At 40.2% G+C, this 17,140-nt stretch overlaps 1 protein-coding gene across 1 annotated transcript in view; it reads left to right on the top strand.

Moving 5' to 3' along the window:
* The window catches only part of nfasca (neurofascin homolog (chicken) a), a 121,622-nt gene that overhangs the window by 83,773 nt on the left and 20,709 nt on the right, over positions 1 to 17,140 (top strand). The window contains exons 10-29 of the mRNA XM_026344668.1: positions 1,057 to 1,168; positions 1,463 to 1,647; positions 1,722 to 1,853; positions 2,134 to 2,277; positions 3,826 to 3,937; positions 4,053 to 4,219; positions 4,843 to 4,990; positions 6,056 to 6,180; positions 6,843 to 6,887; positions 7,405 to 7,506; positions 7,963 to 8,160; positions 8,421 to 8,491; positions 8,636 to 8,858; positions 9,101 to 9,216; positions 10,293 to 10,503; positions 10,887 to 11,009; positions 11,423 to 11,596; positions 12,155 to 12,181; positions 15,105 to 15,341; positions 16,008 to 16,130. Of these exons, the coding sequence (XP_026200453.1) occupies positions 1,057 to 1,168; positions 1,463 to 1,647; positions 1,722 to 1,853; positions 2,134 to 2,277; positions 3,826 to 3,937; positions 4,053 to 4,219; positions 4,843 to 4,990; positions 6,056 to 6,180; positions 6,843 to 6,887; positions 7,405 to 7,506; positions 7,963 to 8,160; positions 8,421 to 8,491; positions 8,636 to 8,858; positions 9,101 to 9,216; positions 10,293 to 10,503; positions 10,887 to 11,009; positions 11,423 to 11,596; positions 12,155 to 12,181; positions 15,105 to 15,341; positions 16,008 to 16,130 (2,775 nt within the window). The remainder of the gene's footprint in view (positions 1 to 1,056; positions 1,169 to 1,462; positions 1,648 to 1,721; positions 1,854 to 2,133; positions 2,278 to 3,825; positions 3,938 to 4,052; positions 4,220 to 4,842; positions 4,991 to 6,055; positions 6,181 to 6,842; positions 6,888 to 7,404; positions 7,507 to 7,962; positions 8,161 to 8,420; positions 8,492 to 8,635; positions 8,859 to 9,100; positions 9,217 to 10,292; positions 10,504 to 10,886; positions 11,010 to 11,422; positions 11,597 to 12,154; positions 12,182 to 15,104; positions 15,342 to 16,007; positions 16,131 to 17,140) is intronic.

Raw genomic sequence — 17,140 nt, 5'->3', positions numbered from 1 at the left:
AAAAAGGTGGCTTGCCTTCTCCTGGTTGGAGGAGAGATCCTGCCTTAAGTGGAGGAGTTTAAGTATCTTGGGGTCTCGTTCATGAGTGAGGGAAGCTGGGAGCGTGAGCTTGACAGATGGATCTGTGCATTCGCAACAGTAATGCGGTTGATGTTCACGTCCATCGTGGTGAAGTAGGTGCTGAGCTGAAATTTACCAGTCAATCTACGTGCCTACCCTTAACTACGGTCATGAGCTTAGGGTCATGACCAAAAGGACCCTGATACAAGCGGCCGAAATGAGTTTCCTCCGCAGGGTGGCTGAGCGCACCCTTAGAGATAGGGTAAGGAACTTTGTCACCTGGGAGGAGCACGGAGTAGATTCACTGCTTCTCCATATCCAGGAACCAGCTGAGGTGACTTGGGCATCTGTTTTGGATGCCCCTGGGAAGAAGCCCCTGGGAAGACCCAGAACATGTTGGAGGGACTATGTCTCTCGGCTGGCCTGGTAATGCCTTAGTGTTCCCCCGGAAGAGCTGGAGGAGGTGTCTAGGGAGATGGAAGTCTGGGCACCCCTGCTTAGACTGCTGCCCCTGTGACCCGGCCCCAGACAAGCGGAAGAAGATGGATGGATGAATGGAGTTTACAGCCACTCCCTGCCTGATTAAAATGCCACATGCGTTTTGTGTTGTAATATGCACACAAAGACAGAGTTTTTGCAGTTTTCTCACATCTCACCCTTATTTGCTGTTCCCTTGGTAAAACGTAAGCAAAATCAATGACCCTGTTGTTGTTTCCACATCTCTTAATGTCTTCCTGTGAGAGAAGCCAGAGGGTATTAGACCCATATACAGGCTGCTTTGACCTTACTACAGACTTCAAACAGAGCCAAAGGCCGGTGGAGATGGAACACAGCCATGAGGAAATAATCAGTTAGATTTATGTGGCATTGCCCTCAAAGAGGCCGTTTTAGCTCCTTGTGGGAAGTGAGTCATGCTACAAATATAAACAGCAGTGCTTTCAGATTGAATTCTGAATGTGTTTGTTCATATTAACCCTCCTCATCCCTCATCTGCAGGCCGGAAAATACCAGAGTCCACGCCGACCTTACTCTCACCGTCAGGGAGTGAGAGCTCCAAAATGGTGCTTCGAGATGACCAACTGCTGCTGGAGTGTATTGCTGCTGGAGTGTGAGCCTTTTCTCTCTTTCTCTCTCTCTCTCTCTCACTCACACACACACACTCTGTATTTAGTAGTTCAAACAGCTGTAAGGTGTCACTGCCATTCACTAGTTTATTAAAGATGCAAATGTACAAAAATCTCTCTATTTTATTTTATTTTTTTTATTTTTTTTAAATTTTATTTTGCACATACACTGCAGTTCATTGAAGAACAGTACAGAGGAATCAGATGTGGAAAATAAAATAGTACATTCGGTATGTCACTTAAACCAGGCCCACGCTTGTGTCTTTCCACTCTTGCAGTCCAACACCTACCATCAAGTGGTTTAAGAAGGGTGGGGAACTGGCAGGACGTAAAGTGAAGTTTGAAAACTACAACAAGACCCTGAAGATTATCAGCGTGTCAGAGGAGGATTCTGGGGAGTATATGTGCATGGCCAACAATCACTTAGGCAGCATACGCCACTCAATCTTTGTTCAGGTCAAAGGTGAGGTTGTTTGTTTTTACAAATTAACTTGTGAGTAAGTGCATCATGCTGACCTCATGCTCTGTGTGCCACAGCTGCTCCGTATTGGCTGGACAAACCTATAGACCTTGTGCTAGCCCCAGATGAGAACGGGCGCTTGGTGTGTCGGGCAAATGGCAACCCTAAACCTAACATCCAGTGGCTGATTAATGGACAGCCTATCGACAGTAAGCGGGGCTGTTTCACCTTTCTTCCTTTCTTTCTTCTTGTACTTTGTGTTTTCTCAGGTTGTTAGATTCAGTTTAATATATGAGAAACACACACAAAAAACAGATTAAATCAGTAGGGCGTGCAATATTTATTCAAATTACTTATTTTATATATATATATATATATATATATATATATATATATATATATATATATATATATATATGAAATTATTTATATTATACAAATTGTCCTAAAGCCTGTCTTGTTATGGTATTCCTCTGCCATCCATCCTAGGTGCTCCCCTCAACCCTAGCAGACAGGTACAGGGTGACACCATCATATTCCGCTCTGTGCAGATGGGAAGCAGTGCTGTCTATCAGTGCAACGCCTCCAACCAACACGGCTACCTGTTGGCCAATGCCTTTGTCAGCGTTCTTGGTGAGATACCGAGTGCAGCAGAGCACTTCCTTACATTGGCTTGAGCGTGATACATCTTTCTGTTTGTGCAAACTTTGCTCTTCACCAGCTGGTGGTGTTCTAAAATCTCAAGTATGTATGATCAAGTTTTGATTACTCTTCATAGGATACTTCACATAAAGTATATTGTTCTAAGTATTAAGCTACCACAAGTCACTGAAGATACACTGCCCACCCAAAAAATGTCACACACTGTAATATTCTCTTCTCACAATTTGAGCTCAATAAATCCTGGTATTGTCATCTTGGAATATGCCCTTCACATTAGAGAAGAAAAAATCCATTGATGGAATTCAGTATATATATTCAGTATATTCAGGTAGTCAGCTGACCTCATTCTTTGGAGACATAACATTGCTGAACCTAGACCTGAACAACTGCAGCAACCCCAGATCATAGCCCTGCCCCCACAGGCTTGTACGGGAGGCACTATGCATGATGGGTGCATCACTTCATCCTTCTATCTTCTTACCCTGATGCGCCTATCACTCTAGAACAGGGTAAATATGGACTCATCAGACCACATGACCTTCTTCTACTGGACAGTTCTTAACCCAGTGAAGCTTCTGTTACTATTCAAATGTATGACATTGTTGGTTTTAACACTTCAACACTGTAGTTACTCTTTCAACACTATCAGAATCTAAAAGTATGATTTGCAGAAAAGTTTGGTCACTGTATAAAATGAAATAAAGGGAATAATACATTGATAAAAATCTAATATTGAAACTGGGGAATTTGATGTTCATTTTAAATATGATGGCAGCTGAAATTGAAAAAAAATCACTGCTTCTTTCAAAAACACTGAATGATTTTCTTGATATAGAATTTTATTTGCTCAACAGTTCGGGTCCTCTGTTGTTGTATTTTTCACTTAATTATGCACCAAATGTTTTCGATAGATGACTGCTCTGGACTGCAGACAGGAGAATTTAGCACCTGGACTCTTTTACTACTAAGCCATGCTGTTTTAATATTTGCAGAATGTGACATTGTTTTACTAAAATATGCAAGGCCTTCCCCCCAAAAGACATAGCAACAAATGATGCTCCAAAACTATCATTGTCAATATATCACTCAGCATTAATACTGTAGAGTTACCCATTTGAACAGGTTGAGAGTTGTTGGACCTTAGGACAGTTTTCTACTTCACCTCAGTCCACATTAAATGAGCTTAATACCAGAGAAGGTGACAGTATTTCTAGATCTTGTTTAGATAATTTTTTTTTTTGGTAGTTAGAGGTGTGCCTTGCTTTGTCTGTGGTGCTCTTTTTATACCCATCTTATACTGACCAGTTGCCAGTTAAACTATGTAGTTTTGATATGTGTGTTTGTACTTTTTTGTAAGTGTAGGTTTTCCAAATCATTGCATTTTGTCTTTATTAATATTTTACACTGCGTTCCAAACTTGGAACACTAGGAAATGTGCTATCTAACAACCCAGTCTCTCTGGTGTATTAGCTTAGCATAATTAATTAACTTCTCCACTGTCCCTCCGCCTGCATGTAGACATGCCTCCAAGGATGTTGGGCCCAAAAAACCAGCTGATTAAAGTCATCGAGAACAACCGCACCTTTCTGGACTGCCCCTTCTTTGGTTCCCCTCTGCCAGAGCTACGCTGGTGAATATTTAACATTTTGTTGTGTACTTCATCTAGAAATAAAGGTTTTGGCTTTATTCTACATCAGTGGAGAGTTAATTAGTCACCCATGTCCATGTGTTATCTCTGTGTTTAGGTTTAAGAATGGACAGGGCAGTGGGTTGGATGGTGGTCAGTACCGTGTGTACATAAATGGCACCCTGGAGATCAAACGGGCCCGAGCAGAGGACGAGGGCACCTACACCTGTGTGGCAAACAGCATCCTGGGAAAGGCTGAGAATCAGGTCCGCCTGGAGGTCAAAGGTCAGACATATGTCACTGGTACACTAATATGATGTTTTTATTATTATGAAGTTTTTATTATTATATTTTAATTATTATATTTTTGAATTATTACTCAACATCCAAACGTCACTGAGAGATACTGATATATAGTGATTCAGTAACTATGTAACAGGACATCATGTACATGTACAGAACACAGGCAATAATCAGCTTCCACAGAGTTCACGAGTTTTAGATTTGGTTTCTGATCCATTGCACGTCAACGTATTGTGAAAAATAAAGCAATTTCCTTTCTGTGTGCCAAACAGTCTACACCACTTGATTATGTGCAAATCCAATGTGCCTTTTATTAAAGTGCCTCATCTTCTGTTTACCAGCAGATACATTTGTGTTCAGACTGGATGTACTGTACTGCAATAACATCTGTTCAACCCATTGCCCATTGAATGAATGTCATTTGTAGAAAACCAAGTTATCTCATAAGTTTGCTCTCTTTGCACAGGACAATGTCACATCCAGCTCCATAATGTCATGCATCTGACAGTTTCCCCTTTCACACATTATTTTGGATGCATCTACAAATGTGTGCATTAATATAATATGTGTTTGTGTATATGTGTTCATCCTCACTTCCAACTCAGAGCCAACTCGTATAGTTCGAGGCCCCGAACGCCAGTCAGTTAACAGGGGCACCACAGCCCGCTTCGACTGTAAGGTGAAGTCAGATCCCAGCCTGCCATTCACTGTGGCCTGGACCAAGGACGACAAGCCTCTCAGTCTTGGATGGAGGTAATAATTAACAACAGTCAAGGTGAAGAGTACACAATTATATCACGATTGTAAAATTACCTGTTTTATCACACTCAAAATATGACTAAAGTCAAAGCTTTCAGCTTTAATTAATGGCGTTTGACAAAAGTGTGGCAAATTACAGCTAAACCTCATTTTGGAGGGATCAAAAATAAGGGGATTAAACTAAATTGCAAACATAAGGATTGCCTTTAATGCCTGCCAAGCTGCTGCTTGTTTGTGGGTGACAAGACAATACTGAAGGCAGAAAGCTACCCAACATGCTTTGCGAGGGCCATAGAGTATAGCTTACATACTTACCATATGAATTCACCCTGATACTTATATCAGCATTTTTATCAGGTCATCAATAAACAACAGTAACCTGGTTCCAATGGCAGCCATACATACTGATGCCATAACACTACTACTACTACACTTCAAAAAGCTGTCTCTTGAATATAGTTTTTCTCTAAAGTCCTACCACCTCAAGAGTTATCTTGACTAGATGTTGTGAAAGGATTCTTTTTTACCATAGAGAGAATTCTGCTGTCATCCCCTTTTGTTGTCATCTTTGATCCTCCTTTTACTGTTGTTGAGCTGGCTGAGCTGGAGATGGCTTTGTTGTTTCAGCCTAATGGTGGACTCCTTCACCTGCATAGACACCTTTTGACCTTATGTTGAGATCGACTGATTAATGATGTTTCTGCCACCGTGTCCTTTGACCCAATGCGTCATTGAAACAGGTGGAATTGTTTATAACACCATCATTCACTGAAATTCTGGAGTAAGAAATTTTACTTGAAAGTACTTCAAGTTGGAAATATCATATCAATACAAAACATTTAGCAGCAAATCCAGAGGTCTTTACTGCTTCTAATACTTTAATGGCAAAACCTGAAGTGAGTATTAATTAAAGACAGAACATGTAATTAATTAGATGATTTTTTTATTTGGTTGCTGCCAGGTAATATTTACAGATGACATTATTAATGATGCTATGCTGCAGCAGTTGTGTGCTACATATGATGTACACCTAGTCACTTGTCTCTGTGTGTCTCCCAGGCTGAAGAAGGACGAGGAGTCACTGACCATCCCCAACGTGAATGAGGGCGATGAGGGAACATACGCCTGCACTGTAAAATCAGAGATAGACCAGGACTCAGCCTCAGCCCGTCTCATTGTGTTAGGTACACTCAACATACAGAACAGTGCAGGAACATATACAGCAGTTAGAAGTTTGCACTATTAACACTATAGTGAAGTATTGTGCTTTCAGAACATTAAGAGTAGCTGAATTAAAATGTGCTAAAGTGTCAACTAAAAAATATTTGTTGCAAAGGCTGTTTCATCAGCATCACTGTTTTAACAAACTCCAGTACTAAACAGCAACTAAAATTATTTTTTAAAAACTTGAGTAAATGTATTACTTGTATTCCCTTGGCTGACCCACATTTAGACAAATACTGTTTTACTGTTTTAGTCTACTTCTTGTTATTAATGTTTTATGTTATTTCCTTAAGATATTTCTATCTATAAAACCTTTTTCCTAACCATTTTTCAGCTCTATACATGAAATGAAAATCATGCATGAGTTATTGTTGATGCCGTTTACTAAATACTGACATAGCTTAGCTTTAACTCTAGTGCTGCTGATTCAGTTTGCATGCAGTGTATTGATATACTGTGGTGCTGTATTTACTGTAGACGTTCTGTAAGACCATTGCTTGAGGACAGCTGGCCAACGTCTATTCTGTAACAGTGTTTGCATGTTCTCACTTGCTAGTAGATAGACTAATCTGCAATTTCTAACCTTTATACCCAATTCCTGGTCCTTGACCTCGTCCTACAGAAGAAGCATCCCTCAACCCCTCAGTCTCTAGTGCCTTGCCTCCAGGTAACACATGGCTCAGGTGGAAATATTTGTTCTTCTCTTCTCACCTCTGCTTTTTTATGCTTTTCATTGTCATTTTATTCTCTGCTTCTCTCTTAGCTTGTGCCTTTTTTATATTACTGTATATTATTTTTAATATGATAGATTTAATTTTATTGTTTGCCAAACACATTTCTTCTACATGTTCTTGAGAGGATATACTGTTTTAAATACACAATATTTTATGCATGCACCACAGTTTATTCTGCCAAGTCTTTTCTATCTCATACTAAATCTGGAAATGTTTGGTTCATTCATTTTTCATGATTTCATAATGACTTCTATGCTGTAAGTGAAATGTCCAAACATCACCAGTGAAGTTCTTTAGATTGGAGGTTGATGGTGAATTTGAACTGAAGGACTGATTTTTAGAATAAACCACACTGCATGAGTCACAAGTGTTTGCAGCATGCAGCATGGATGTGTGTGTTTTTATGTGGTTGCCATGTCTAAGGTCAGGTCATTCCCTGCTTGTCTGCAGACCGCCCAGACCCTCCCATGGATCTGGATCTGTCAGACCCAGCAGCCCGCAGTGTTCGCCTCACATGGATTCCTGGAAATGACCACAGGAGCCCCATTACAGGTCAGTATACACATACTCCTTACTGTATCTACAATATATTTTCCCTTGAGTATAACATTTAGTAGATAAAGAACACAAGGTATTAAAGGAGGGGTTCACATTTTCTGTGTTTTGTAAATCCGGTACTGTCTTTCTTTTCAGGCCTTTACTGAATTCTTTGAAGGGATCCCTTCAAAGTATGTCATGGGGGCCAAAGTCATCAGTGTGCGCAAAATTCACCCTATTAGTTGTACTTACTTGTACTTCCAACAGTCCACAAGAAAACACTGTCAATGGAAAGTGATACTAAAACGACTCTCAGGCTAAGACAGGGAAGTTAAATATTTTATAACAGGACACAGTTTAGTCCACTTCTTGAGAGAAAAAGATAAACTACTGCAGAACTATCCCCCCAACACTTGTACTCTTTCAGCCATAAGTGGTTTGCCACTTCTTACACTACATGTCTCTTCACAGAGTTCTTGGTTCAGTTTGAGGAGGACCAGTGGGAGTCAGGCAGGTGGCAGGACCTGGCCACCTATCCTGGAGACCTCAACTCTGTCATCCTGCAGCTCGCCCCCTTTGTCAACTACCAGTTCAGGGTCATTGCAGTCAACTCAGTGGGCCGGAGTACGCCCAGTCGCCCCTCACCACGATACAAGACTAGTGGGGCAGGTGAGAAGCAAAGCAGGTTCATCTAAAAAAAAAAAAAAAAAAAAAAAAAGGATATGTAATGTAATCCAATATAATAGCATACAATGTATGTTTTAAAGAGTGATATTCAATTCATTGAATTGATACAAATGTTTTTTCATCTTTCATGTATTTTACGTGCTCTAAAAGGTTTGCATGTGTCATTTCAAAATAAAACTGCAGAACTTTATTCTGATGGATGCTGGATTTGATGTTCGATCTATTTTTTTTTTTTCTTGTAGCCCCAGATGTCATTCCCAGAGGTCTACAAGGGCGGGGTTCAAAGAAAGACAATATGGAGATCACTTGGGAGGTAAGATTTATAAATCACATCATCTAAATACTAATACTAATTCAGTCACTGTAAGAGCCTTGTAAATTATATAAAGCCATAATTACTGATATGTAGTTCTGAGTCCGTGTGTTGTCTGAATCACAGTGACTTTTTGTCCTGTAGCCTCTGCTTAATCTAGAGAGAAACGGCCGAAACCTTCATTACAATGTTTGTTGGAGACGGAAGGATTCAGGGGAAGATTGGAGTAATGTGACCACGCTGCAATCCAAACATGTTGTCCACAACACAGAAACATATGTGCCTTATGAGATCAAAGTCCAGGCCAGGAATGAGTTTGGAGCAGGACCTGAGTCTAATGTGGTCATTGGCTACTCCGGAGAGGACAGTACGTAGATCCACACTAGAAGTTCTTGACAATGTGATATACAGGTTCATGAAAACTCAAATCTTCACAATTTCATCACTAAATCAATTAAAATTTGATTTGACTTTTTGTTTATTAGTTCATATACTGCAAAACAACTAGAACACCACTGAGAGTTTGTTGTTATTCCAGCTCTGACAGAACCAAACCTTTCTAACACATGCATGCACTGTCCCTTCTTTTGTCCTTTTTGGTGCATTCAGAGCCCACCGATGCTCCCACTGACCTGCGTGTGTCAAAAGTTGACAGCACCAAAGCAAATATCCACTGGAAACCGGTGGACCTGAACTCTGTCCAGGGGGAGTTTAAGGAGTACAGAGTAAGACTGGACAAGTTGTGTTATTTAACAGTGCCTATAAAAAGTATTCACCTCCTTGGATGTTTCATCCTTTTACTGACATTATAAATCTTTCAAAACTTTTAAAAATTCAGAAAAATACCTCACTAATGTCAAAGTGAGGCTGGCCACACAAACAGAGTAACCGTGCAAGAAGGAAGCCACCAGGACACCAGTGACTATTCTGAGGGAGCTACAAGCTTCAGCAACTGAGATAGGAGAGACTGTACATACAGTTGGGTTCTTCACCAGTCAAAGCTTTATGGGACAGTGGCAAGGAGAAAGACACTGTTGAAGAAAACTTATGTTAAATCACGACTTGAGTTCGCCAATAGGCATGTAAAAGTGTACAAGGGTTCAAAATTGAGCTTTTTGGCCATCAGACAAGATTCTATGTTTGACACCAAACACTGCACATCACCACAGACACACGATCCCCACTGTGAAACACGGTGGTGGCAGCATCATGCTGTGGGGATGCTTGTTAAGGTAGAGGGTTAGATGAATGCGACAAAATATAGGACAATCCTGGAGGACAATCTTATTCAGTCATCTAGGCAACTGTGGCTTAGAGGAAGATTTGTTTTCCAGCAAGACAATGACCTGAAGCATACAGCGAAAGCTACACAGAAATGGTTTACAGACAACAAGGTGAATGTTCTGGAGTGGCAGAGTCAAAGTCCAGACCTTAATCCAATAGACAATTTGTGGACGGACTTAAAAAGAGCTGTTCACACCTGATCCTGAAGGTGCATCTACTAACTACTAACCTGAAGGGGTTGAGTATTAATGCAAACACTGATTTCACCTTATATATTCTAATTTAATTGACATTACGTTGTAGACACCTGTTTTCACTTTGACATTAATGAGGTATTTTTCTGAATTCTTTTTGTCAAAGTCACCAGCTTTTATTGACTTTTATTTTATTTTTATTGACTGATTTATAATGTCAATAAAAGTATGAAACATCCAAGGGGCTGAATACTTTCTATAGGCACTGTATCTCCTCCTCTCTACTCCCATTCCGTTAATCCCTTTCTTCACCTCCACCCCAGCTCTACTACTGGCGTGAGTCCAGTCTGGTCCCGAGTCTGTTAGTCAGTAAAGAGAAGAAAACCAAGGGTTTCTACAGCACCATGGCCGAGCCGTCTGGCATCCTCAGCGACCTGGTGCCCTACTCTAAATACAAGATGTTCATGGTTGTGGCCAACAGCCGCTTTGAGGGCCCACCCAGCAATACAGTGGAATTCACCACCAAGGAGGGAGGTGAGGACAGGATCTGTTTTTTGTTTTTTTTTTGCTGCTCTCATTGTGACTTTGTTTCTGGAGCCAGTTAAAGGCAGGAGTGCCGGAGAGTGGAAAGAATTCAGTATGGGTGTGTGAAGGCTGAGAACCTGCCAATCAAGCAAACACTTAGTGTCTCTTCATCAATTAGTAAAATTTAAACTATTTTTAAAATTGTCACCAGGACACACTATAAAACATAAAGTTTGCTTATGAGACCATAATGTCTCTAATGTTAAAGCACAGACTTTAGGTTTTGAGATCACAGTTGAACTTGATGTTTTTTGTAGTGCAAATTGTTCAGTCAGCCTGTAGTGGTCATTAATGGTACTGCTTTATAAGGCCTCCTGCTTGTTTGTGTATAGTTCCTGATGCTCCAAGGTTCTTCAGGATTAATCGGAGAAACTTGGACACCATCTACTTGGAGTGGGACAAACCTCTGGAGCCAAATGGCATTCTAATAGGATACCAGCTCAAGTACCAAACAGGTGAGCTTATCTGATTTGTCCCCCATAGAAACTTTCACACATATGCACACACATACACATTTTTAGACCTTCAAAAAGATGTTTTTACTTTATATTTGAAGGTCTCTCTGCTTTGTGGTGTACTGCTAGTCAGTGTGAACCTGGTTTCAAATTTATAAAGAGTAAATCCTATCATTATCATATCATTTTTATTTGTCTGGGAATGCTTTACCAAATCAAATGTTGCTGTAATACTTTGTTTGGAGGTGACACTGAAGCTGAAGGGTCAACCATTTAAGGCACAGTTAAAGTAGAGCCCATGTGTGCACAGCTACAGTATGTTAAGTAGTAGAAGCAGTATGATGTAATAGACCTCCATGAAAATGTGATGGAACTATCTGTGTCCTTATCTGTGAATGTGTGTATGTGTGTAGTGAATGGCACCAGGTTGGGTCGAACCCAGCTGGAAACGTTCCTTCCTAACATGACAGACTTCACACTGCGATTGCCAGACCGCTCTACCCGCTACAAGTTCTACTTGTCAGCGCTAACACAGGTGGGAGCAGGGGAGGTCTACGCTGAGGAGTCCCCACATTTTGCCAATGAGGGTGAGTGTTTTTACATTCCAACCCCACATACTGTACACCACCCTGCCACCTACAATTTTTCCCAACAAATGCGCTATTTCTTCTTGTCTTGTTACTCTTGAGTGTTTGTTGACTTATACTGAATATTTCTGAGCCATTTTGAAAAATGTGCCACAGACTGAGCAGGGAAGTCAAGACATACAGAGAGACACTCAGAGTAATACAGAATGGACACACTGCACTGAGCAAAGAAAGACAGAAGACTCTTTGTTGGGGTATCAGATCTTTCTCTCATGGGGTTTACAGATCCCTACCTCTGAGATTTTCCAGTGTTCATGTCAAGACACTGGAGGGGAATAAAGTTCATTTGTGGAGCCCACAACATTTGAAAATCAGCAAATGTGTTTTGGATTATGCATCATTTCCCACCTGATATATTTGTACTAAGTGGTAGTCCAGTTATACAGTGGTATGTGAGAGGATGTGTTGAACTGAGCATCCAGGCATTCCTGTTGTCCATCTCTGTCTCTCTTATACCTTTCTCTTCTCTCTTGTCTTCTCTGTTGTTTTTGTTGGCAGAAAACTTTACTGATGCCACTGGTCTAGGTAATGGGGAATGAGAAGCACAATTTTTCTGCCTGTCACCTTCCCCCACCTTCCCCAACTATGTCTGTCTGTTTATCTGTTCATTTAAAAAAGCAGCAGCAGTGCAGTCCACTTTCATTTGCCCCCTGCAAATAACCCCCTGCAGCTCATACCAGTAAGCAACAGAGGGAGCCGCTGCATTAGTTTTAACTCCAGTGGGTCCAAGCAGAGAGTGAGGGCTTTCAGATCAAGTAGTTGGGGAAATTTGCTCCTTGTATTTAGTATGTAAGTCACATGAACCTTAGGAATTACAGTATTTTTACATAGTGTACACTATATTATTAAATGTTTATATACTGAAAACATACTGTTTTACTTGTGTTATAGCAAAGGAAGCTATTCTATGCCTGGATGGTTAACATGATGAAGCAAGTTGGCATTCTCCATTTGGGAGGCTCTATATGCAAATCCCAAGAACTAACCTATTTAACAAGGATTGATGGCATACAGATTTAACTAATAGCTATTTTCGTGATTTATTAATGCATTGTTTCTTGTTTAGCAGTCTTTAATTATCAAACGCTGTTATTGATGTCCATTACCTGGTAGCTAGCATGTTTTTGCAACTGTCAGTATGCCCAGTTCATTGCAGTCAATATAACAAAAGACAAATATGTTTATTTGTCTTAGATAAGGCATCACTAAGTGATTTACAAAAAAGATAGACAGAGACAAAACAATACAGATATGAAAAACACACAGTCAGTGGTCAAAGGCAAGTGTCCACACAGAGTTCACAGGTCTTAAGTCCAATGAGAGTGAATGATTAGGAGCCAGGATTGTAGTAGTACAGTCTGCTTTAGTTTTGACTCCCCTGATCAGACAATCTTAGAGACACAAAGCTATAATAGACCTCTTATGTTAACAAGCACTTTAAGAGTGTGAATTTTTTAAATAGTTGTAAAAGGTGTAAAAGATCCAAAGCTGGCTGTGTTTTTACTGTTGAACTGAACTGCTGCATGTACTGTTTTCTTTCTTTTCTCATCTGTCCATCTGCTCATCTCTGCCTCTGTTAGTCTGCTGCTGTGTGCTGTCAGGGATTGAATAAGACTATTCAGAAGAACTTCTTCGGTCATCAAGGCTTTCAATTCTGAAGTGTTCTCTTTAAGTCACATGTTACTGCACAGCCTAATCACCTCCATATGACAAAATAAATCATCAGACAAAGTCCCACATTTTGGGATCATTATCTGCTACTTCCCCGACAAATGGTGTCAAATGTTCCATCCAGCCGTTTGTGTTTTGTTTTGATCTTTAACCTTTGATTCTAAACCAATCCCTGATGGCCCACCTTTACACTGCACTCTCACAGCATCACTGCCTCTTCTTGTCTGCTACAAGACACAAGTTATGTCTTGTGTTGCGACTGATGTGTTTTAATTAGTTTTTTACTCAGTCATTGGATATAACTTTGTGATGACGCTGCTGTTTTTGGAGTGTGTGTGGGATGCAAAGAGATACACATGCTTGCATCAGAGAGTCGGTTTATTGAGAACATTTTGATGCATGATGCGACTTGTGGAGTGTGCTGCAGAGAACAAAGAAACAACATGCCTGCCGAATTGCTCACTCACTCGCTGCCTTTCTCACCTTGCTTCTGAGCGTTTTCACAATTCATGTCAATCTGCCATTTCTATCCATCACTTTGCTCTCTGGCTCAGTAGAACATACTGGGCATTACAGGTAAGCTGGCCTAAAGCTCTCGGCTGCTTTGGCCTCACTCACAGAGCTGAAATGACATCATCCCGTCCTTTCCCTTGCTCAGTGCTTTGAGGTCATGCTTGTCATCCTCCCTACCTCCACAAACTGTAAAGTATACTGTATGGGCGATACAAACATGATGCCTGGGGTTTGGGGTTTGAGGGAAATGTTTGGGGTGAAGGACGCTTCACTGAGTCAAGGTACAGTAAGAGTGAATACTGGAAGTCTAAATCACTGTAAGAGGATGTACTAGTTTCCAACCTGAGGAGGGAGACACTGTCATGATGTAATAGATAGATAGAGAGGTATTTTTTATGCTACTACTTTCTACTGTATTTTTTAATACTAATACCAGTGTAACTACATTAAAATATAAGCCAATGTCAACTTTAAGGTATATAAACATGTTTTCTCTCAATACCTTTTGGTTCATTTTCCAGTAGAAGCTTAACACTTATATCTTAACTACATATATAATGTTTAATGTTGTTTAAACACAGCTAGCTAATGAGTAACTTCCAATTGATGGTTAAGCTTCAAGAAGAAGAGAGGACTCTTTTTGTCAAAAAGAAAATGGGTAACAGGTTATTTTTTAGAACTGTCAGTTCAGTTTTACTGTAGACAAACAGATATTATGTTGCATGAATGGCATGTGGTCCGTGTGTAAAAGAGGTGTTTGTAAAGCTGTGTATTTAGTATATGTACATGAGGTCCTTTAGAAAAGAAGAATGAATAAACACCTCTTGCTAAGTATCAGAAAAGTAAAATTTTGTAAGGAGCACTCTGGCAATTTAGTACCAAACTAAATATACAGTGAGAGACAAAAAAGGGTGCTTAAAGTACAACAACATGAAAAAGAAACGTGATCTGTCAATAAGTGTGACAGATGTAATGTGAGAATGTGTCCTCTTGGTGGCAGTGGCATCTAAGCACTTTACAGCACAGTGATGGTGAAATGTGTGTTTGCATCCAAACAGGGATGAAGTGGAGAACAACTAAAGCAGCACTAGGATCATTTATTGACTCAGGCGTGTGAGGTGCATGTCGATATGTGCTACTTGTGGAGAATTACATGTGTGTTTGAGCATCGACTTTCTCCTGTGTCAGTGTGTGTCTGTATCTGTTTGATGTTTTCGTTGCTTTGTCTTTAACCCTCTGCTCTCTCCTACCTCCTTCCTTGTAGTTGAACTTACCGACACCTTTGTGGCTGTCACTCCTACTTCTCCTCCCGCTTCTCTTGCTCCTACTACCATCGCTCCTACAACTATTAGTACCTCAACTACTACCACTCCTACAACTACAACTACTACCACTACTACTACTACTCCTTCTACTACCACTACCACCACAACTGAGGCGCCTACTACCACCACATCTCCTGTGCTGGTCACCACCAAGCGTATCGATCAAAATGTGTTGGGTACATCCTGTTGTCCCATTTTGGCTTTTACTGTCTTTATAGTTCTTTAGTTGGACATGAATGTCAAATTCATGAATATCAAAGGACAGTCACCTTCTCCCACCTGACGAAACAGGAAACTATATCAGGGCTACATTCCAATAAGCTGTGCTGTACCTGCTTTACAAAAAGTAGGGGTTTACTTCAGAATATTGGGATGCAGCTGGCAAATATCCTGGTCAGGAAGTGAGAATTCATATTTCTTTTATTTAATGGACATTGATAATTAGAAGTTCTCAAATGAGAGTACGGTTTACACTTTGGTGATGAATTGGTGAGGGTATTGTGGCAGAGTTCAACATTTTCTTTGTTTTTTAGCTTTGTCAGCTTTGTCATTTACTCTAAACCAGAAGTAAGCGTTGGAACTAAATGTTTCATGAATTAAAAATCAGCTGGAACATATTGGTGAATGATCTGTCCACAAACATATTCAATTTACTTCTGGTTTGAGCTGACTATGACAAAAATCAAATCAGATTAAAGCCATCGTTCTTGTAGGAAGATGTCCTTAGTGATAGCACCTTGCATTGGTCTAAATGGAGCCCTTTGTGTGATTGTTGTAACTGTGCCCTCTCTGCCCCTTGCCCCTGACCTTTAACCCCTTACCCTCAACCCTCCCTTGTGTAGTGCCCCCTGGGCGGGAGATCTGGAATCTGACGGTGGAGCCTAACAGTAACTACGCTAACGTCAGCTGGAGACACAACTTCCCGGCCGGCAGCAGCGAGTTTGTGCTAGAGTTCACACTGGACAGTAAGAAACCAGATCAAGCCCAAACTCAAGCTATCAAAACCTAAAGCTAGTGAAAAAAAGCATGAGTGGTGAGATTTTAATGAAGATAGTTAGATAGATGATAATGGGGGTTATTTTAGAGAGCAGACAAAACAATTCTGAATTAATTTGGGATGCTGCATGCAAATGTAGAAAATCAATTTAGTCCTGCTCTCTTAAGGTTTAAGACTTCATTTTAAAGTTGCATCTTTTATATGAGCAATAACATGATGATAGTGGATAGTAGGTTTTTGTTATTTTTTCTTTGGTTGACGTGACAAACCCTCAGAGATTTATCTCCAATTTTGTAATTTCTCTTAGCTGTGTAGTATTCAGCATCTTTCAGCTCACTGCTGTTTCCAGAGTGGAGTTTTTTTATTATGTTTTGCCACAAGTGCAAAATCACAACACACACAAAAAGATACAAAAACGAATACTGCAGCTTTAAAGAGTTAATATTTGTGAACTGATCCAGTTAGAAATGTAATATTCTGGCTAAACTATGTTTTTCCTGCATCTCCAAGGAAACTTAATTCATTTTAGCTGCAGAAATGAGATTACCAAAGCCCCCTATAATGGAAATATTGCCGAGTCATTCACTGTCCTCCTCATTAAATAATTAATGACTTATTTGTTCATACGGACTTCAGTTACACCTCAGTGGATGGTTTATGTTACTGTAAAATTCTTTGCTTAAGGGTTTTGATGAAATGTGTCCTTGTGCCTCCCTAACTCATTCCAGAAAGAATCTCAATGGAGAGCTGTTTTAGGTAGGACAAAGCAGGTAGTGAAAAAATAGTGTGGCGTTTAAACAAAGCAAGGCTAAAATTGTGTAAATGTGTGACAGAAATAGTCCTCCATCTGTTGTTTTATTTTTATCACCCTTTTTTTAAGGTTTTTTAAAGGTCAGTATCTTATTTTTTTAAAGCAGAAGGCGCAACATATCACAATCGTTATGTCTGACTCTCTCTTGTATTTACTGTATTGCACAT

This window comes from Anabas testudineus, chromosome 5, assembly GCF_900324465.2.
Source record: "Anabas testudineus chromosome 5, fAnaTes1.2, whole genome shotgun sequence".
Classification (NCBI taxonomy): Eukaryota; Metazoa; Chordata; class Actinopteri; order Anabantiformes; family Anabantidae; genus Anabas; species Anabas testudineus.
Note: the sequence above shows the minus strand (reverse complement) of the source record. Positions and strands in the feature narration are given on the sequence as shown.